The 22,006-nt window shown below is 40.4% G+C and overlaps 1 protein-coding gene across 1 annotated transcript in view; it reads left to right on the top strand.

The window, feature by feature from the left end:
• Positions 1 to 22,006, top strand: part of BRWD1 (bromodomain and WD repeat domain containing 1) — a 45,010-nt gene that overhangs the window by 11,326 nt on the left and 11,678 nt on the right. The window contains exons 14-32 of the mRNA XM_036382965.2: positions 489 to 639; positions 1,092 to 1,226; positions 2,099 to 2,227; positions 3,406 to 3,631; positions 4,242 to 4,427; positions 5,777 to 5,960; positions 7,905 to 7,995; positions 8,930 to 9,070; positions 10,507 to 10,592; positions 11,485 to 11,680; positions 13,736 to 13,852; positions 13,953 to 14,060; positions 14,398 to 14,522; positions 14,621 to 14,703; positions 15,034 to 15,145; positions 18,173 to 18,234; positions 18,995 to 19,150; positions 20,293 to 20,413; positions 21,700 to 21,825. Of these exons, the coding sequence (XP_036238858.1) occupies positions 489 to 639; positions 1,092 to 1,226; positions 2,099 to 2,227; positions 3,406 to 3,631; positions 4,242 to 4,427; positions 5,777 to 5,960; positions 7,905 to 7,995; positions 8,930 to 9,070; positions 10,507 to 10,592; positions 11,485 to 11,680; positions 13,736 to 13,852; positions 13,953 to 14,060; positions 14,398 to 14,522; positions 14,621 to 14,703; positions 15,034 to 15,145; positions 18,173 to 18,234; positions 18,995 to 19,150; positions 20,293 to 20,413; positions 21,700 to 21,825 (2,535 nt within the window). The remainder of the gene's footprint in view (positions 1 to 488; positions 640 to 1,091; positions 1,227 to 2,098; positions 2,228 to 3,405; positions 3,632 to 4,241; positions 4,428 to 5,776; positions 5,961 to 7,904; positions 7,996 to 8,929; positions 9,071 to 10,506; positions 10,593 to 11,484; positions 11,681 to 13,735; positions 13,853 to 13,952; positions 14,061 to 14,397; positions 14,523 to 14,620; positions 14,704 to 15,033; positions 15,146 to 18,172; positions 18,235 to 18,994; positions 19,151 to 20,292; positions 20,414 to 21,699; positions 21,826 to 22,006) is intronic.

Raw genomic sequence — 22,006 nt, 5'->3', positions numbered from 1 at the left:
CTTGGATTGACTGGAAAAAGGCTGAGGGGCAGTGTTACAGTATCCTATAAATGTGTTTTAGGGAGAGAATAAGGAAATAGATTGAGGTTAAAATAAAATGTTATCTTTACTGTCTTTCTGTTGGGACTCATCAAAAAATGCTTAGCTAATGTAGAGGTTGGCTTGGGAATCAGTTAGTTGGAAAAGCTGGCTGTAAAAAGTCCACAGTTTTGCAGGATTTATGTTAGGACTCTCATTGTAGAGGAGCCAAGAGTCCATGAAAAAGGAAAGCCTTTTTGCCTTGCATCTCAAATGGGAAAGAGATTATCAAGTCCTTTAAATTTTAAAAATCCACATTTGCTTTAAATGAAGCATTTTGTGGACAAAAATTTCAACCCACATTTAATTCTTCACTTCCTTTCTGTTGTCTGATGATTGTATTTTGCTACAGAAATGGGCTAATTAAAATATAAACTACATCTCTGACCTGTTTGACTTTTTTCAAATAGTGACACTTGTGCAGAAGAAGACAAATTCATGAAGCCTAAAGTAACCATGATAGCTTGGAACCAAAATGACAACTATGTTGTTACAGCTGTGAATAATCACCTGCTCAAAGTTTGGAATTCCAGCACAGGGCAGTTGCTCCATGACTTGGTGGTATGGGATTTTCCTTGCTTTTGGAAGATTTTTTCCTGGGATTGCAGTGACATGTGCATGCTGAATTTATAATTAGAGCTGATTAGTCTTGAAAGCTCTGTATGGATGGCACAGCAAGTGGGGTGTTCCTTGAAATTCTTTTAACCAAAATTTGCTGCTTCTTCCAGATTTGGACTTTCCCTGTCAATAAAAGAACAAATAAATGTGGAATAAATAAAATTCTTGTGCAGTAACTCACCCATTGAATAATTCACCATCCTTTGGCTAAAACTTCATATTTCTACAGCTCTTGCTAGAATCTAGAAAATTTTTACCTTTGGAATGTTCAGATCTTTGTGGCTGCCTGGGGTTGAGTTTTCCAGAGAGGACAGCACAGGCTGTGGGCTCTGTTGTGAATGCCCTGCTGCTGTGGATTTCCCTGTTTCCCTGAGATGTGCAATTTTCCATTGCAGGGCCATGCAGATGAAGTGTTTGTCTTGGAGACCCATCCCTTTGATTGCAGGATAATGCTGTCTGCAGGCCATGATGGCAACATCTTCATCTGGGACATCACCAAAGGCACCAAAACAAAGCATTATTTTAACATGGTGAGAGCCTCTTTAAACACCATTTATTCACAGCAGTGTGGTCACTACCAGCTGAAGGAACTGCCATTAACATTCACACCTTTAGGGGAAAAAAACCCCAAGCAGACAGGAAAACCTTAACCAGCAAAATTTATTAATTGATTTTATTTCCTTAGAGCTTTTTACCTTAGAGTTTCTTGCTTATTGCAGATTTTGCACTCTTTTTTTACTGAAGATTGTTGTGCACTTCATTCATATGAATTGTTTTCCTCAACTGAGGTGCCATCTAAAAGGCTCTGTTTCAGGCCATTGTTTCAAGACATTTGTATTTTCCACAGGCTTAAAAATGATAATCTTAATATCCATTGGCATTGGGGGCTCCATTTGACAGCTCATCATTAATGCTTTAAATTAGGTTATTTTCTCTGAGACTTAGGTTCTGATCTAATTTCCTATAAATTTTTCATCCTTTTTCCCTGCTCAGTCAACAGCAAATAGCATTTGTTTTTATTTTTAAGTTCTTAAAATAAAGAACAACTTCTTTCTTTTATTCTTAAGTTCTTTTTCTTGTCTAGAAAGTTGTTTACCAAAACCAGTCTATATTAGCTGCAGTTTATTTCAAGCAGTGTGCTGACAGCTAAAAAGCCTCAGAAAAACATGTTTATTTCTTTATTTTATTCTCTGAACAGTAACTTTTCATACCTTCTAGTGCATATTTTAGAATTGGTTCAGGACTTAAATTCAAGGGGAAAAAATATACTGAAGTAACAAAATTATTTGGACCTTAATTGGAGATGGTTAGGGAAATGCATGGAGTAATTAATTTTTGATGCTTATGGTTTACTCTGAAAAAATGGTCCAATAATCTTGACTTTTTTTTTTCTTCAACCCAGATTGAAGGCCAGGGTCATGGAGCTGTTTTTGACTGTAAATTTTCACCAGATGGGCAGCATTTTGCATGCACAGATTCTCATGGGCATCTGCTGATATTTGGCTTTGGCTGTAGCAGGCCTTATGAAAAGGTGAGTTGAGCTTTTTATCAGATCTCTGTATGGAGTTTCTAACTAAAATTACATGATTACATTAATTAATTTAAAAGTTTATATGTAAAAAATAACTTGTGTGGTTAGAAGATCTAAATGTAATGGATTCCTTGATGTCTGTAAATTGTCTTGCTTATATGACCCTGGCACAGCAGAAAAAACCCAAAGTCTTAACATTCCCATGGGAGTAGCTCCCAGGAATGTTCCTGGAATACATTTTCATCTTGGAGACAGCCAATTCACCTTCATTGTTCAACCTCAAAAATGCTGCTGTTTCTAATTTCTGCTGGTTTATCCTGCAGTTCTTTAGGCCTTTCCTCACTCAAGCCCAAATTTACTGTAGTTGATTAAATTGAGCAAAAGTAAATTATTGATCCAACAATTTAACCTATCCTCAATTTTTGAATTTATCAACCTGCTTCCTTTTTGTTTTGATAAATGCACATTTCTTCTTTTCTTTACTTACCCTCCATTTTTTCTTTGGATTGCAATGCTGATTCCATGTGTGTCATTTTAGAGAATTATTTTTTCCTCGCTCTGCATTCTCAGCTGAAATTGAAACTTGTTCCCTTCATCTTTGCCATCCCTGCTGGAAGCAAACATTCTGACTGTGCTCTAATAGTTATGTAACCATTTTCCTTCCCCCTCATGGACTTCCAGTTGTAGAAAAAAACTTCAGGTGGATATAAATTAAGAATGAAATCATGATTAGGAAAACTTGAATTTCAGCTGCTGTGGAGCTTTAGCCAAAGATTTCCTTGCGAGGAAACTTTTGGGGCCACTCACGAGTTGGGCTTGGTGACCCTTGTGGGTCCATTCCTACTCTGAGTGACTCTAATAATTGTAGGGGAAAAATGCAGAATGAGAGAGAAAAAAGAGTGTAAAAGGGTACTTTTGCATCAAATTACTTCAGCTTTTTGTTTTCTGAAAGAATTTTGTTGCCTGCAAAAGTTTTGAAAAAAAAAAAAGTTTTGAAAGCTGCACTACTGCAAAACCCATCCAGGTTAACTCAAGTTACCCATAAATCTTCTTTCTAACTGGGAACTTGACCTTTCTTCTACCTTTAAGTAGATTTTAGGGACTTTAGTGCTTGTTCTTTGTTCTTTAGCATATTCTTTTTTCCTAATTGCTACCATAAAAATGAAATTTCCTTTTAGATTCCTGATCAGATGTTCTTCCACACTGACTACCGGCCGCTGATCCGAGACTCCAACAACTACGTGCTGGATGAGCAGACCCAGCAGGCCCCTCACCTCATGCCCCCTCCCTTCCTAGTGGATGTGGATGGAAACCCTCATCCCACAAAATATCAAAGATTGGTGCCAGGAAGAGAGAATTGTGCAGATGAACATTTGATTCCTCAGCTTGGATATGTAGCAACAAGTAAGAATGTCACTACAGCTCCACATTCAGAAGGTTATTCACTAGCTCCTAAGGGGGCATCAGCAATTTAAAAATACCTTTTTTTTCACTTGATATTTTGTATTTATGTTCACTAGAGATGCTGGAAGGTCTTACAGGGAATACAATTTAAGCAAAAAAAAATCAGTTTTTCAAATGGATGTTGCAGTTATTTTCTGTGGGTAGTGATGTTCACAAACCATTTGATTGTACATCCCATAAGTGTCTTACTTGGAATAAATAACTGGGATAATTTCATTGAACATTTGAGTCCTCAGCTTGGACATGTAGCAACAAGTAAGAATGTCACTAGAAGTAGGTTATTCACTAGTTCCTAAGGGGGCATCAGCAATTTAAAAATACTCTTTTTTTCACTTATTATTTTGCATTTATGCTCACTAGAGATGCTGGAAGGTCCTACACGGAATACAATTCAAACAAGCAGAAGAAATCAGTTGTTCAAATGGACTTGCAGATCTTTTCTGTGGGCAGTGATGTTCACAAACCATTTGATTGTACATTGCATACATGTCTTACTTGGAATAAAGAATTGGATTAAGTTGATTGATTTGATCTGTTTTACACTTGCAAGGTGATGGAGAAGTTGTTGAGCAGGTGATTGGCCAGCAGACAGTTGACCAGGATGAGCCAGGCTTGGAGCCCAGCATTCTGGATGGGATGATCAGACAGCTGCAGCTGGAACAGGATCAGAGAACTGGAGCTGATCAAGAATCTGCTCCAAGTGGCCCCCAAAACGGGGAGGGAACACCCAGGAGAGGTTAGAACTGCTGATAATTCTTCAATAATTGTTCTGTCTCTGTTTTTATTGTGCTGTGTGAAATACTGAAACAGGTTTTAACTTCAGTATAATTCTGGGGACTGAGATTCCTTTAACATTGTGATACCTGGTTATTTTTACTCACTAAAACACTGCTGCTCCTGTGATTTAATTGCAAAGCCTTTCGCTTTAAAAGGAAAAGATCATTAATAACATGCAAAATGTATACAACAGAATTTTTTGCAAATGTTTGCCAATATAAGTTATTTTTGCATTCCTTACTTTTTGCAAAGTAAGTATTGTACCATTATTCAAACTGGTTTCCCCTGTCCCTTCTTTACACATTTAAACAAGATACTTTCCTAACCTTGTCTTTGGAGTTCTAATTATGTAATTATATAATATAGATGAAAAAATTTTTTTTACATAATTATACATTTAATTACATGCACTCAGCTCTAGGAAAAATGCTTTTTAGAGCCTCACTGGCCTCAGAGCTGTCTGACATAGTTCAGAGGAGCCCTTTTGTCACACCACAATTCCTTCCACTGGGAAGTGTTTGGGAAACCACTGGAGTGTGGCACTCAGTGCTCTGGTCTGGTTGACAAGGTGATCACTGGTTAAATGCTGGATCTTGGAGGTCTTTTTCAGCCTAAATGACTCTGATTCTGTGAAAACAGTAGCAGAAATAACCATTTTAAAAGTAATTCTTGTATTCTCTGTGTTTTCTACAAGACACATAATCCTCCAGAACTGATGCCTTGTGCAGGCTGCCCCAGAGCAGAGGCTGGGCAGAGCTACAGAATAAAGCAGGGATTGATTCAAAGGCCTCCATGGATGCACCTTGGGCAGCACCAGAGCCCAGCCAGGGCTGCACCCAAGATGAACCAAAATGGCCCCAAAATGCACGGCCGGGCACGGGGTCTGTCCCTGGGATCAGTTCTGCTCCATTTGCATCTTGCAGTTCATTGTCCCATTGCAGCTTTAGCCCCTGCAGTCCCACCCTGCTTGTTTTTCTCTCTCCAGCCCACGGGGTTTGTGCTCTGGGGCTGAGATTTGGATCATTTGTCCTTGGTGCCCAGCTGGAGCAGGAATTGTTTTGTCTCCCTGCTCTGTGCACAGAGCTCACCATCCCATAATACGAAGCCCAGCCCCACACACTAAAGCAGCACAGAACCTGAAAAATATAAAAGCCAAAACCTGAGGCATCACTGAAGTCTCCAAATCACATACTTAGAGATAAAAATACATCCATTATTCTTTTTTAATTTTTTTTTTTTTAATCTTTTAACAAGAATCTTCCAGTTCCCTTCAGCATGACAAAAACCATTTGGATTTGTGTGTTTCAGCTTTCAGAAGGCCGAGTTTGGACATCCAGTCCCCGCCCAACATCGGGCTGCGGCGCAGCGGGCAGGTGGAGGGCGTGCGGCAGATGCACCAGAACGCCCCCCGCAGCCAGATGGCCACCGAGAGGGACCTGCAGGCCTGGAGGCGCAGGGTGGTGGTGCCTGAGATCCCCCCCAGCTTGCTCAGGTCTGTCTGCAGCCTGCAGCTGATGCCTGCAGAGGCTGCCCAGAGCAGAGGCCAGGCAGAGTGCAAGAGCCTGCAAATGCAAGAGCCTCACAGAGGCTATGTCCACGATGGACAATGGTCATGAAATTTTTGGGCAGATATAACTGCTCTATTTACATATCAGAGGTGAATTGTGTAATTCAAGCTTCAGGTAATGAAGTCATATCCCCCTAGTTTGCTTCTCTCCCCAGTTCACTTTTATTTATACTTTTGTTCAACCCCCCAACTGCTCTTGAGCAGTGCAAGAGCCTGGCAGAGGCTGCATCCACGATGGACCATGGTCACGAGTTTTTTGGGCAGATAAACGTTTGGTTTATTTGAATATCAGAGGTTAATGGTCCAGTTACAGCTTCAAGTAATAAAGTCATATCCTCCTAGTTTGCTTTTCCCCCCAATTCACTTTTGTTTATACCAACTGCTCTTGGGCAGTGCAAGAGCCTGGCAGAGGCTATGTCTACGATGGACCATGGTCATGAAGTTTTTGGGCAGATATAAGTTTGGTCTGTTTGCATATCAGAGGTGAATTCTCTAATTAAAGCTTCAGGTAATGAAGTTATATCCCTCTGGTTTGCTTCTTCCCCCCAGTTCACTTTTGTTTATACTTTTGTTCAACCCCCAACTGCTCTTGGGCAGTGCAAGAGTCTGGCAGAGGCTATGTCCACGATGGACCATGGTCACACGTTTTTTGGGCAGATAAACGTTTGGTCTATTTGCATATCAGAGGCTAATTGTCCAGCTTCATTACAGCTGCAGGTAATGAAGTCAAAACCCTTCTGGTTTGCTTCTCCCCCAAATTCACTTTTGTTTACACTTTTGTTCAACCCCCAACTGCTCTTGGGCAGTGCAAGAGCCTGGCATAGGCTACATCCACAATGGATGATGGCCACAAGGTTTTTGGGCAGATGTGACTTTGATCTATTTGCATATCAGAGGTTAATTGTCCAATTACAGCTTCAAGTAATGAAGTCATATCTCCCTAGTTTGCTTCTCCCCCAAATTCACTTTTGTTTATACTTTTAAGGGCCTGTGGCAGCTGGTGTGACCTTGGTTTCCAGGCCCAGAAAGATTGTTTAGTCTGATCAAAATGTGAAGAGAACTAACTAGCATTCTATATAGAGTTCAGAGTTGTGCACTGATCCAGTACAGAATCTGAAAACTATAAAAGCTACAACTTAAGGCAGCACTAGGGACAGCACAGCAGCTTGCTTGGTCTAAATTAAGGGCTGTTACACCAAAGATGGAATGGATGCTGTTGGAATAGTTCAATGTTGTGGGCAGATATGCTAAAAACTCATAATTGTAAGGTCCATTCAATGAGAAGAAAAGGAAGTTGTCCAGTTGAATGATTCTCCCCTATTTCAATATTCTAAGTTATCTCCAGACCAGCTAGGTCACCTAGATTCTTGCTTCCTCCAAAATAAGAGGTGGAATTCATTTCCATGGAAGAGTTGGGTGAGATTGTGCTCTCTGTGAGACTTTTGGAGGTGATGAGTTACAACCCCTTGAAATGCTAAACCAGTTGCTTTCAGAAGTGTATCAGTATTGATCTGTGAAAAGGAGAATTAGTAGCTAAACATCTCTGTTTAAAGCTGCAGCCATAGGTGCTACCACATCTCTGAGGGTTTTAAGAAGCCTTCCCAGTGTTGGGAGGTAGAGTGATTGCAAATAGAAAAATGTGAACTAAAAATGAGGTTGAAAACATGGATTATATTTTGATGTTTGGAAGGAAGACTTTCTTAGCATCCATGTTTTTTCCCTGGAAATGATCGGATGGTTTAGAGTTAATTGAGCAACAATAACATCTGAAATTAAAAATGGAATGGAATTGGGTGTGAGAGAGCTCCCTGGAAGAGCCCAGCATTGTCAAAACAGGTGTAGAATTAGATTTTCATGTCTTTCTTGTAGGAAACAGGAAGAATATCGGATTGCAAAAGGGGAAGAAGAGAGAGATCTTTATGCAACAGAGAATAAGAAGTCATTTGAGTCACTGGAAAAGGTACGTGGCAGCTTCTGGAAAAGTGAGCATTCTGTGCCCAGGGACAAGTGGTGGTGTAGAAAATGAAAGCAGAGGATTCTGGTGTGGTCTTCCAAGGACTCTGATGATTCAGCTCCCAATTGTTGCAGGACAAGGCTTGATTTATTTTTATGGATACCTGGAATTCTTTTTGCTTTCAGTCTTGCCTGCTTCTCTGTGAGGTATTTGGGAGCAATTTTGAAAGGCAAGGATGGCTTTCAGGCTGTTCTGGCTTGACTGCAGTTACACAGTTACTGTAAGTCCTGCTGAAGCACTGAGCATTCAAGGTCCTGTGCTTGAGGAATCACAGATTCTGTTGCTGTTCCTTGTCATTTTCCTTTTGATGACAATGTTTTGTGTGGGGGGAACCTTCTTCAGACTTCCCTCCTTTCACCTGTTTGGTGGGAGAGATTGGCAAGAAGGAAACATTGGTTATTGTGCTGTTTTTGTAAGCCTGTTGCCTGATTTGCTGTGTCTTAAAGTACAAAACAATTTGACAGAAGAATTCTACTGCAAGATCCCCTTTACTGAGGGGAGCTGGGGTTTGAAACAAAATGATCTTTAAGGTCCCTTCCAGCCCAAAGCATTCTCTGTTCTTATAATTGCACATTGTAGGCAGTTATGTGTTGAGTCTGTAAATGCATTTATCAGGTGATGTGAATGAAGCTGTCACAGTAGTTTATAAAGAAAAAGAACAATTTCTTAGAACAACTAAAACATCTTAAATTTGTAACAGCACATTTTAAGCTTTGGGCTTACCTGAAAGTTATTTCTTGTGAAAGGGAGTTTTAACTTCATCATGCTGTTTCCAGATTTTGCATTCAGCAGTGCTTCTAACTACCCTTTCCCCCTCATAAAAAATTGCCAGATGAATGTTTTTATTTAACTCCTGTCCTTTTCCTTCTTTATAAATCAGAGTGACTCTGAGTCGTCATTAATCCAGTCAAAGCGTCGACTGCACAGACGGAAATATTCCAACTACAGAACGCGGAAAAACATTGAGCAGCTGGAGTCTTCTGAGGAGGACAGGGACAACTGCTTTGGCTTGATAGAGCAGGTGAGTTCTCCTCTGAGTCTGGATTTTCATCTTGAGTTGCTCAATAAATGAAATTTCATGTAGATGTGCCTTTTGTCTGTTAAACAAGCAAACAAAAACCCTCCAACCCTTCTTTTCCCAGGAAAAGTTATTTCTTTAAGCATCTTCATTGTTGGCACTTCCCAAACCTCTTGTGTTGCTTTAATAAAGACAATATTTCCTGTCAGTTTATAAATGGCTCAACTGGTTTTGCTGAGAATATTCTAAACCAAATCCACAGCCAGTGTAAAAAATCTGATGGACAGTTGGTTGGCTTCTGGTGACATTTGGAGTTTAGATGTGGTTTTAATGTTTTTCTATGGAAATTTTTTGAAGGCTCTTGCAAATGTGATTTTTCCACAGGGTCTGTTCCTCTGACCTGAGGTGACCCAGGGCTTAGTGGGTAGCAGGAGCTTTTTGTTGTGTCTGATGTGTTATCAGACTGCAAATGGGTGATAGGACTGCCCTTGTCTTGCCTTGCCACAAGGAAATAATTTTGAACTGGGAAAAGGAGAAGTGGAAGGGGCAGAGAAGCTCAGACTTGTTGGAGCTGTCACTTTGTTAAGGAAGAACAGTGAACAAAGGGAGCATGTTCAGGAGATTAGGAAATCTTGCAAGTCAGATGAGGAATGGTGTTCTTGGAAATGGACTCTCCTTTCCTTGCCTCTTAATAAAGAATTTCACTGTATAAAAACAATAATTCCCTTAAATTGAATGTAAAGTTCAGTGAGTATTGCACTTTGATATTGTAGTGTATGAGCAGGTTTTAGTGAGAGGACTCTCAGCTTTGTTACTCTGAAAATCAGTTTGACTATGACAGTGACAATCAGATTAATTCAAACATTTGAAGCTACAATTGAAATCTCACCGGATTTTCTCCTATTTTTATTTTTTTTTGCTTGGCAAAATATAACCTGACACATGAGCATTGTATCATACTGACTCAGTTATGAAAAACACATTTAAAACATGATATTAATGCAAATAGTTGATGAGCAACAATCAGGAAATTTGTAAAGTTATAATGTATTTTGGTGTATCTCTACTGTTTAATGTTGCATTTAAATACATGCACGAGCACTCTAATTAGTACTTGGTCAATCATTTAATACTAAAAGGAAGGGGTGAAAAAAACTCCTCAACTTGCATAACTCATGAAAAAAAATCATGCAGTGACAGAACATCCCCTTGTTGTGTGTGGAGAGAAGATGTGATTGTTTTTCTTGATCTGTTCCTTTTGTAATGTACATTCTTCCCTGTCAGATTTTATTATGAACTTTACATGGCCTGCTTACTTTTATTTCCATCTTAACAACTTTTTACCAAACTTCTCTAAGTTTGATAATATGGACAACGTGTTTTTAAGTTCCAGACCTTTAAAACATGGATTTGGCTTAAGTTTGTATTTTTAAATTTAGGAAGCTGAAGAAAGTGAGGGCTCTGGTTCATCTGATGAAGAGGAAGAGTGGAGAAGTGACAAGAAAAGCAACAGTAATAGTTCTAGGTAAAGTGAAAAACACATAATGAGTTTTACTTGAATGTTGACAAATTAAGAGTTATATGAAAGCTCTGTTGTGCTTTAGAGGTCATCATTTAATAATAATAACCATATAAGGTAGAATTCATATACCTCACTGACATTATATTGTTATTTACTGTTGCATTTCACCAAAATATTTCTATTTTTTAAATGTAACTCTAAGTCTCTCTGGTTTTTTTGCTGTATGGCAAAGAGGGATAGGAGTCTGGAATATTTCTACAGTACATTTTGGTCTGGTTTTGGAGGGATGAAAGATTTTGTTTGGGAAATTTTTTTCCCTAATTTCATTTGGGGAATTTTTTGGTTTTTTTTTTTTTCCTTGCTCTTAAAAATTTTTTTGAAAAATCTGAATTTTTAAAAGTTTCTAGTTTTATGTAGAACTGTTGTAGATAAGTTATAAATCACTTCCTTGTGGCTATTTTAAATACTCTTTTAGAATTCTTTAGTGCTAGAAATAAAATATGCCCAGAGAGAGTAATGGTTCTCAGAGATCCACTCAGAGTGGATGTGTAGCTGAAATTTGGATAAGTGTAAAGAATTTAAGCAGCATTTGGTATGTATATTCCTTAGGGAGGACCCTTAATTAGTCCAGAATTCCATTGCACATATTTCTTGACTAAAATTACTGATTTTTAGAATTCACCAGATTTTAGTTGCTTAAAGAAATGTGCTTTGAATCACTGGATTCTCCCAAAAATTCATGTTAAGCTTCAAGTAAAGAAATGGCTACAAGTGGTCGAGGTGATTCTGAAGCTGCTTTCAGCAGCACTCGCTGTGTGTTATTTTGCTGAGGGAGCTGAGTGTTGAGCAGCAGCGAGAGCTGGGCTGTGTCTGTGTTTCCCTGCCCTGTGCACAGCGACTCCTCGAGCCGATACTCGGACTGGATCGCGGACGCGGGCATCAACCTGCAGCCGCCGGTGCGCAGCTCGCGCAGGAACGCGCTGCGCTACTGCAGCACCTCCGAGGACGACGTGTCCGCCGAGAAATCCTCTCCTCCCAAGAGGAGAAGGAGGAAGAGGAGGAAAAAACCCAAGCCTAAAAAGCAGGAAGAGGTACAGTTTTCTTTTTGTTGAATAGCTGCTGGTAAAGTCCGGGCTAAGGAAGCGAAAAGGGCTTTTGTGTAATATGCGCAGATCTTTAATTCGGCCGTGATGCTCAGGGCCAGGGCACACACACGTTCAGGGGCCAGGGGGCTGCCCTCATCTTGGGGCAGTACAAAGGTGAGGGCCAGTCAGGGAAACGGGAGGGACTGGCTCAGGAGCACCTCTGTTCACACAGAGGAACAGGGGAAGGAGCCAGTGGAGTCTAACTTAGGAGATGCCCCCAGGGCTGTCAGGGCCTCTAGCTGGTCAGAGTGACCCCAAGAAAAGTTGGAAAGTCTCTTTTCCCAGCCTGGCAGTTGAAGAAGGAGTCAGTTCTTCAGTTCTCTCTCTCAAGGTTGTTTATTGTTCCTTATCTATAAAATTCTTTCTCCTGCCCAGCTGAGGTCCACTCAGCAAGACAGTCCAGGCACTCTGCCTGCCCCCAGGGTGGTGTTATGTCTTTATACTAAAAACTACGTGTACAATATTTACAATTACTTCCCAATCCCTATCACCTATGTTAGACAGTGAGCTTCTACTCTAAACCAATCTGTAAGTGCCAACATCACAGCAGAAGATGGAGACCAAGAAGAAGGAGAAAGGCTGGACATGCCCAGATCCCTCCATCTTGCCCCCTGAACCCCCATTCTAGAAACCCCAAAATCTACTTTTTTACCCTGTGATAAATTCACTGTCATTCTACTTAATTTGTCATGGCTTGCAGATCTTCATTTAAGGTTGGTAACTTGCTCCACAGGTCATAATCAAAACCACAGGGGCATCCTGGGCTCTGTGCCAGGGTCTCTGAGCCCCTGGCAGGGCTCTTGGCTGCTCAGGACAGCCAGAGGGATGTCCTGGGTTCTGACACAGGGCTTCCACACTTTTTTTTTTTTTTTTTTGCACAATCGTCATTTCTCTCTTAGGGGTTAGGTGTCTTGTTTAGAAACTGCTAAAATAATTGTTACTGCCATCAGCCAAGGATCTTTCTGTCAGCACACACAGGGAACATGGGATTGGTTTGAGACCGTTCCCACTGTGAGGGATCTGCTGATTTGTAGGGAAAAAATCTCATTCCTAGTGAAGGTGCTTTCATTTCCCCAGTGAAAAGGATTCTCAAGGCTGATGGTGTTAAAGGGGAAATGTGTTCAATAAATACAGAATATCACTTTTCCCAAGGGATAGAACAAGGGGGAGGGCTTTAAACTGAAGGAGGGCAGGGTTAGGTTAGGTTAGGGAGGAATTCTTGACTCTGAGGGTGATGAGGCACTGGGACATGTTGTCCCCATGTTGCCCTATCCCTGGAAATGTCCAAGAGCAGCTTGGACAGGGCTTGGAGGAGCCTGGGATAGAGGAAGCAGTCCATGCTTGCGGCAGGGCATGGAACAAGATGATCTTTGGTTTGGGTTGGAAGAGACCTCATTCTGTGACTCTATAATTTAACTGTCTAGTTTTTTACCTGTTTTAATGCATAGGGGACACAGTCACTGCATTGCTGGTAGCAGCTTATACTTAGGTTGAGTATTTAATTTTTTCATAAGTTGCAATAATTATTCTATTTTAAGCAACTGATTTTTAAGTTAATTTAAATTAATTACCTTCAGTTACAATAAGTACTGTTAGTTATTTTTCTCTCATAAAGGGGCAAAGAAATTAATTTTTTAAGCCTGGGATAATTTTGATGCATTTGGTCTGTTTTTCTCTCTATCCTTTCACTTCTTTCTAAGTAGAATCAGTTTCTTGCAGCTTGAATAATTTTTAATTGGGTACTGAGACAGTCATATAAATTATAAAACTTTCTGCTAAGGCCTGCATAATAATGACTTGCTCACTCAAATCTTCAGATAGGAAAGGAATGTTTAGTATTAGAATTACAAATACAGCTACAACTCAAAGCCTTGGAGGAATTCTGCTGATACTGTTTGGAAATGCTGTAGATTAGTCCTTTATAAGTGAAGCTGTTATCTGCCAAACCAGAATGGAATGATTTGTTTAGAATTCATGTCCATCATGTCTGATTTTGTGAAGGCTGATGCTGCAGCACAACCCCTGAACTTGGAGCTGTCCTATGACTGGCACCCTCCAGTGTGGATCACAGACACGGCTCTGCGAAGGTCCCCCTTTGTCCCTCAGATGGGGGACGAGGTAGGAACAAGGATGAAAATATTCCAGTGCTTGTGATTGTTATAATTGCTGAATTCAGGAAAACTGAATTCACTGTCTGGGCTGGTTGGGTGTTTTTTAGGTGATATATTTCCGACAAGGGCACGAAGCTTACATTGAAGCAGTGAGGAGAAATAACATTTATGAACTGAATCCACACAAGGAGCCTTGGAGAAAGGTGGTGCTTAGGGTAGGTCTACACTGAAGGTTCTGTGGGGTTGTAACAGAGTCTGTGACTGAGGAGTTCTATTATTCTGTTTGCAAAACATGGATTTGTGAGGTTACTAATGTATCCCTATGGAGAAAGTGTGTGCAATTATCAGATTGTCCTCAGAATTTTCTGTGGGAAGCCAAATGAGAGATCTGTGTTAAATCCTAAGGCTGCCAGACTGCTTCTTCCATTGAAATCTCAAATCTCATTTCAGTATTTTGCATGTGGGTACAGTTGGTTAATTCATGTTAAACTAACAGTTCTGTGCATAGTCCTTGAGACAAAACTTGCTGAAGCTGTTTGTTGTTCCCTGTAGGATCAGGAATTGGTAAAAATTGTTGGAATCAGATACGAGGTCGGTCCTCCCACGCTGTGTTGCCTCAAGCTTGCCTTTATAGATCACGCCACTGGGAAACACACAGACAAATCATTTTCCATCAGGTATGTGCAGTTTTAGCTTCCTGAAAAATGTTTAAGAATAAGTTTCTCTTCTTCCTAAAGCCCTGAGGCACAAATGAGTGATGATCTTTTTAATCCAGATACCACGACATGCCCGATGTCATCGACTTCCTCATCTTACGTCAGTTCTACGACGAAGCCCGGCAGAGGAACTGGCAGGCCTGTAAGTGTTTGCTGAGTGCTGGGCTGAACAGTTCAGAAATCACAAATGTGTCCTTAGCTAATTGCTGCATGTGCTGTTTGTAGGGTCAAGAGTCAGAAATTGGAACCTTGGAGGGACTGCAGTAGATGTAAATAGTCACCAAAATATACATCCAGACTGTTTTGGTCCCTTTTTATTTTAAAGCTAAATAACAGACTTATATGTCAGCGAGTCTAGAATTCTAGTTATGGAGAGGAATCAAGCAGTACAGTTATCAAAAGTTTTTCTGATTGCCTGTGGCAGCCACAGAGTGAAATGCTGCTCTCAGCAGAATGTCTGTGTTTGCTGCAGCCGACAGGTTCCGCTCCATTATTGACGATGCCTGGTGGTTTGGGACAGTGCTGGGTCAGGAGCCTTACCAGCCTCAGTATCCAGACAGTCACTTCCAGTGCTACAGTGTCAAGTGAGTACACAAAGATTTGATTTCCAATGTTATTGGAGGGCCTTTGCTCTCACACAACTGCCTCATTGCTGTGGCAATGTATAAATTGTTCACTTCAATGATTTTACTCCTGGTATTGTCACTTCTTAATGGTCTTAAGTTGCTGCTGTAGCACAGTGTGGATATGTAATAGCTTGTGGCAGCTTGTTAATGAGTAGGAATATGGTAAAAGCAGTTGTTGACCTCTTCACATTTCCTGTACTGAGTAATTGTGTGTCCCTTCCACAAAGCAAGCAGTGCAGTTTTCTGTGAACATTAATTATTGGTCTGCACTGATAGTTGGTTTGGGGATGCTGAATCTCCTCTGTGGCTGCTGACATCAAGGTCCTTAATGCCTCAAGTCCTCACACTTGGTCTATAACATTGTGCACCCTTTTTCATATCAACAAACAGGCCTTCACACAAAGGAGGGGAAGGGTAAATAAAGATATCTCTGGACTTCAGTGTTCAGACTCAGTGTATTGACCTTGTCCTGCCCTGTCCAAACTGTCTGGAATTCACAGAATGGTTTGGGTTGAAGGGACCCTGAAGATAGTCTTGTCCCTTGCCATAGGCAGGAACACCTTCTGCTGTCCCAGGTTACTCAGAGGCTCCAAACAACCTGGCCTTGGACACTTCCAGGGATGAGGTAGCCACAACTTTGGGCAGCTTGTGTCAGGGCCTCACAGAGGTCCTCAGAGTCAAGAATTTCTTTGGAGTATCTAATCTAACCCTTCCCTCCTAGAGCTTAAGGCCATTCCCCCTTGTCCTTCACTCCATTGTGAAGGTCCCTCTCCAGCCTTCTTGGCACCTCCTTTCAGTGCCTAAAGGATAACTCTGGGGGTTTGGTTTCCCCCAGCAAGGGAGGACTGTAAGGAGAACAAACAGTGAATATTCAATATTCCTATTTCCATCATGCCCAGAGATAATTCCCATGTCTTGTACAGCACATTTAACAGTCACACTTTGATTTTTGGAGAACTTCTTAATTGCTTTTTCACTCAAAGGCTTTTGAACCTGGTGCTCACCACAAAGAAGTCAAATTTTATAGCTAATAGACAATCCACTGACACTGCCAAGGCTGTGTTACATGGTTTGGTTCCCTGTCTCATCTACTTGTCTTCTCTCTCAATGATTTTCTTTGGTGGGAAGGTTGAAGTAACCCCCAGAGTGAAATTCTTGCCTGTTACCTTCCCTTCCATATTCCATCCATTCCATTGTTTTGTTGTGTACCACAGATGTTCCTTAGGAACAAGTTCAGGTGGGCTTTGGATTTTTCTTGGCCAATTCCAAATCAACTTTCCAGTCATGAACAAAAGCCTGGTGCCAATTTCCTGAGCTCCTTTCTCCTGTGAGACCTAAAGGATATTGCAATATCTTAATGCATCAGCCTTTAACAGAAAAGGAAGGAAGGAATGCTGTGTTCCTTAAGATCCTTTTCCAAAAGGACTTTATTCTATCTGCCTCTACTAGAGCAGAATCCTAGGATATGTCTAGGAAAATATCTGGAGTGTTTGACAGCTGTATTTAGGTTTTGTGACTTGGCTGGGTCTGTTGCTCTTTTTGTCACACTTACTTCAGTTTATCACTGTTACTGTTGTATGGAAAAGAATGAAATGAAGATAATTTTCAATTTTTTTGTTATTTTATTGGCAAGACAATAATAGGTGTTTGTGTAGAAGCAGCTTGATTTATTATGAGGTTGCATTACCTGGGTAAGTGAACTTTAGCAGGACTAAGTGGGGCTTAAGCTGTACTAAGCTCTTGATAAAGTCTTACATGCAAAATGATGAATTAATACTCCATTTGTGAATATCAGCAGCTTGTGAAGTACTGGACAGTAACTGGGGAGGAGAGCTGAACAGATCAACCTTTAGGACTCTTAGTTGATAAAAATCAAACTGACTGAATGATCCAGGTTTTCCTAAGGCGTTGGGAAACCCAAAGCAATGGAGAGCTGCTCTTGCCAGAGCAGGGGTTTAGTTACAAAATACTCTGAGCATGGTCATTGCAGTTTGCAGTTGGTTTGAAATAAATGCACAGGAGGCATTAGACCAAATATCTGAGATGATTCATGTGTCAGAAGTAGACCCAGGAATTTGGAGAGCTCTGACAGGAAACTGCTGGCAAAGCTCTGGAGGGAAATTGGTGAAGTGCAGTCTGATCTATTGATTTCTGGGATGTGCTTGTAATCAAAAAGAAAAATGGGAATGTAAGGATTAACCCCGCTGTAGGAAAGATCCAGCACTACATCTGTACAGTGTTCTGTGGCCTGTCTGTATCAGTGAGGTGTGAAGCTGATCCACTCAGACATTTCTTCCCTTGGAAATAGCAAAATTCATTGGTATTTTATGTATTTTTAAAAACATGTAAAAATCTGCCCAACTGTGGTGGGATTTGGAGAGATCTCAGAATGATGTTCACACCTCATAGTTCAGTATCAGAATATCCACATCTATCAAGAGCACCTGTGTTGCTTTTGTTTTGTCTTGAACCTTAATTAACTTCAGTTTCTTCATTTTATATTCATTATTTTCTTTGTCTTAATGCCCTCTGCCTCATAAATGGAAGTGCTGACATGAAATGTCTCACTTCCTGTTCTGCCTTAATCCATGGACTTGCACAACTCCTGATGTGATCAGCAAAAAAAATCTCTTGTGGTTTTTTTTTTCAAATCTTCCCCTTGATGTTATCTCACTTTTCCAAATGTGCAGCTTATTTTTCTTCATATTCTTGCTACAGGCTTTGTAAAATTGATTTGTGTCTTGGGTAAATTGCATACAGCCAAAATCAGGAGCACAATTTTAACCTGAAATTGATTATGAAGAATGTTTCCTTTTTTTGCTGTTTGCAAACCAATGCCTTTGTTTCTCTACATGTTTATACAGAGTATTTTGTCAATACCTACAAATAGCTGTAATTTAAATGTGCTTATAGCTGAGATTTAAGTATGCTTGGAGTCAAAATAACTTTAAATCATTATTGTATTTTTGTTACTTGGTGAATCAGATGGGACAATGGTGAAATTGAAAAGCTGAGCCCGTGGGACATGGAACCAGTCCCTGATAATGGTAGGTAAAAACCCTTTAATAAAACAGCTTCATGTGCTTCTCCCTCTTTCCAGTTCTTTTGTTTCATGCAGGTAGTGGACCTGAGGTGATTCCTGTCTTAAAGACAGTTTTGATTCAGATTTAGTGAAATAATTTTAATATACTTAAATTTTTTTTCCTTTTACATCTCCAGAACAATTTTTTAAAAAGTAGCTTAAATGTGTAGCTCTGACTTAGGAAATAAAACCTGCTACTTCCAAATGGCAGGTTTCAAAAAACATCTCAAGTTTAAAAATATGAATTTGTTGTAATATACTATAATACAAGGAGGTGTAAGAAGAATATAAATAAAATAATTTGCAGTCAGCAAACCCTTACTGCACATAGTTTAAAACCAACAATTTATAAAGTTTGCTGGTCAAATCCAGATTATCTGTAATAAAAAGAGTGGCATTTGTTGTTTGTCTTAATATTTCACTTTCCCAATACTTTTCAGTACCAGCTGGGAGTGGGGAGGAATGTTTGGGAGATACTGAGGAAGTAGTTACTGAATAAGCTCTCAAAAAGGTAATAAACTTAATTCAAAACTGCAGGAAAACCGAATTTAAAACATTTTGCTGTTAGTATCCATTTAGTATAATTTTTTCCCCACAGCCTTAGCATTAAACTCTACTTCAAGGCAAGATTTTTTCTGTCATTTGCAAGCACACAATTATTTAATAACTGCGAGTGCTCAACAATTGATCTTACTCTCACTCCTTCCCCAATTTGCTGTCTGTAGTTGATCAGCCTGAGGAGTTAGGAGCAAGTGTCTCTGTGACTTTGGAGGAGGTGGAGAAGCTGCTGTACAAACCCCAGGAGGGGGAGTGGGGGATGAAGTCCCGTGATGAGGCCTGTGAGCGGATTATCCGTGGCATTGATCAGCTCATGACTCTTGGTGAGTGTGAGCTGAGCTTCAGGTGCTTTTCTCCTGATGGTGCATGTATAAACAGCCTGGAATATCCATGGCATCCTTTAAAAATTCCCTGTCATAAAGTACTTGAATGAGAAAATGTTTTTCTGTGCAGCTCTTTGTGTTGGTACTGAGATCTTTATGATTTTGTACATCATGGCTTTTATAACACCCAGCTCATTTGTCATGGACCTGCAGGCTTTGAAATAAAATCCCAGAATGGCTTGGATTGGGAGGGACCTGAAAACCAGCCCAGTTCCTGCCATGGGCAGGAATATTAATCTCTCTTTGATTTTTCTTTTAATTTTTCTTCTTTGCAATATGCTTATTCAGCTCCAAATCTGAAGCCACATCTTGATATGAAACAGTTTTCTAGGGCATTATTCTCAGAAATGGCATCAGAAATGGGAGATGTGGAGTGCTGGCATATTGCAGAAGTCAAGGATGATCCTAAGAATCAGCAGGAAGAGGATCATGGACTTTGCTGAGTTCAAAAGTGCCCTCATAGTGCTTTAAACCTTTGGCAATGTGTTGTGCCATGAGGGAATGAAATGAAGATGTTACCAAGGCTTTGCCTCACAAAGGTTTATTGGTTCACTGGGAGGCAATCAAAAGGAGAAGGAAGAAAAAGAGAAAACAACAAAACTTCCTGTGCTAAAAAGAGAAACCAAGGCAGGAGAGTTGTAGAATCATGGAATGGATTGAGTTGGAAAGAATCTTAAAAATCATCCCATCCCACCCCTGCCCTGGCAGGGACACCTCCCACTGTCCCAGGCTGCTCCAGCCCCAGTGTCCAACCTTTGTGTTGGTACTGAGATCTTTATGATTTTGTACATCATGGCTTTTGTAACACATTGTAGCAAAATTCATTGGTATTTTACGTATTTTTAAAAACATTGGGCACTGCCAGGGATCCAGGGGCAGCCCCAGTTGCCCACCCTGCCAGGGAACAATTCCTCATTGCCAAGATCCCACCCAGCCCTGCTCTCTGCCAGTTTGAAGCCATTCCCTGTGTCCTGTCACTCCATCCCCTGGAAATTGTCTCTTTGCTGTCAGCTCCTTCAGGCCCTGAAGGCCAGAGATGAAGTCAAGCAGTTCAATGTTGCTGTTGTTGCTGTTTTTACCAGACATCTCAGCAGCTTTTGCTGGCCCTGTGGACCTGTGCACGTACCCCAAGTACTGCACGGTGATCGCGTACCCCACGGACCTGAACACCATCCGCACCCGCCTGGCCAACCGCTTCTACAGGTCAGTGCTGCAAGCCCTGGCATCCCTGCTCTGAGAAAGTCACTATTTGAAACCACCAAATAGCAAAAAAACCTCCCTGAAGTTATTTAAATTCAGATTTTGAAGTGCTGTCCTTGAGTTACTGTGAACGTGAAGAAGGTGAAGCTGTTGCTATTTTCAGAAATGAGATTAAACACAAGAGGTGAAATGTTAAATCTGTACAGCAGCATTTGAAATGATAAAATCTTACACTCTTCCCTCTGTTTCCTCTGTAATGATGACAGAGCTCTGGTTTGATGGATGTGCTGGTCAGCCATAGCTTGAAAATAAATTTAGGTATGTTCTTCATCTGGACATACATTCAGTGTGTCTGTAAATACAGTGAAGAGGCATTAATAGTGATTCTCCTCCTGTGTAAGATGGATAAAATGTTTTGGGAAATAATTGGAAATTCTGTAGGTGAAGAACTGCAGACTTGGGGGATCTCTGCTTCACAGGTATAAGGAATTGGGAAAATGAGTTGTAAAAATGAAATTACAAGTTTGTGGCAGCTCATTTCTATCAAGTTATAATTTCAATTTGTAACAGTTTGTCAAATCTTATTTTTAAGATTTTATAACTGTCATTTTACAGGGGGCACTGTTTTCAGTGGTCAGTTGGCCTCAAAGCAAGGTCTTTAAGGGAAAACAGAAAGGGACATCATATCTGGGATTCCTTAAAAATGTAATTGGACAAAGCTCTTGTCCCTCCTTTTTAATTGTTTGTGCTTTGAATTTATGCATTAAAAGTTCCTCAGATATGACTCAACTTGTGTTCCATTTCTCAGGGCTATGTAACAAGCAGCTTCTGATATTTCCTGAAGAAATATAATAATTTAGAGTAGTGATTCAATTTTACTCTTTCCTCTCCTTTTAAATAAATCAAATGTAAGCTTTTTAAAAATGCTTCTGTTTTTAAAGATTCCAGGAAATCCACAGTCCTTGGGCTGATTTCTGTGATATTTTATGATTTAGGGATAACAACTGCTGGTGCTTACTTGGCCAGCTGCATTAACTGAGTTTATGTCACAAACTGCCTGAGGATGAATTAGCAATAATGAGCTGGGAAATGAATGATCAAAGCTGTGCATTACTGGTTCTGCTTCCTTGGGTTTTCCATGTGAAGGAAAAGTTTGAGACTGCCCTAAAGGGACATATAAAACAGAGGACATCTAAATCTAATATGGAGAGAAAATTACAGAGATGATAATTTTTGCTGGTTTTAAGTTTTTCTTTAGTATTAAAGGTGCAATATTTTCTAATTTGAAGGAGAATTTCAGCATTGGTTTGGGAAGTCAGATACATTGAAAGCAATGCCAGAACCTTCAATGAGCCTGGGAGTGCTATTGCCAGAGCTGCAAAAAAAATCACCACTCAGCTCCTGAAGTTTATCAAGTAAGTGGCATTTTAATCTAAATAGTGCTTGAATCCTGGTGCTTCTGAACAGTGGAGAGTAAAAACAGCTCAGGATCCCTTTGTGGTGGGCTCTGCTTTGCCTCTTCCAGTGCCCTGGAAGGACAGGTGTCTAATTCTGAGTGTTACCTTAAACACTGACATGTTTAGCCTAGAGGCATTT

Source organism: Molothrus ater, chromosome 2 (genome assembly GCF_012460135.2).
Source record: "Molothrus ater isolate BHLD 08-10-18 breed brown headed cowbird chromosome 2, BPBGC_Mater_1.1, whole genome shotgun sequence".
NCBI classification, from domain to species: domain Eukaryota; kingdom Metazoa; phylum Chordata; class Aves; order Passeriformes; family Icteridae; genus Molothrus; species Molothrus ater.
Note: the sequence above shows the minus strand (reverse complement) of the source record. Positions and strands in the feature narration are given on the sequence as shown.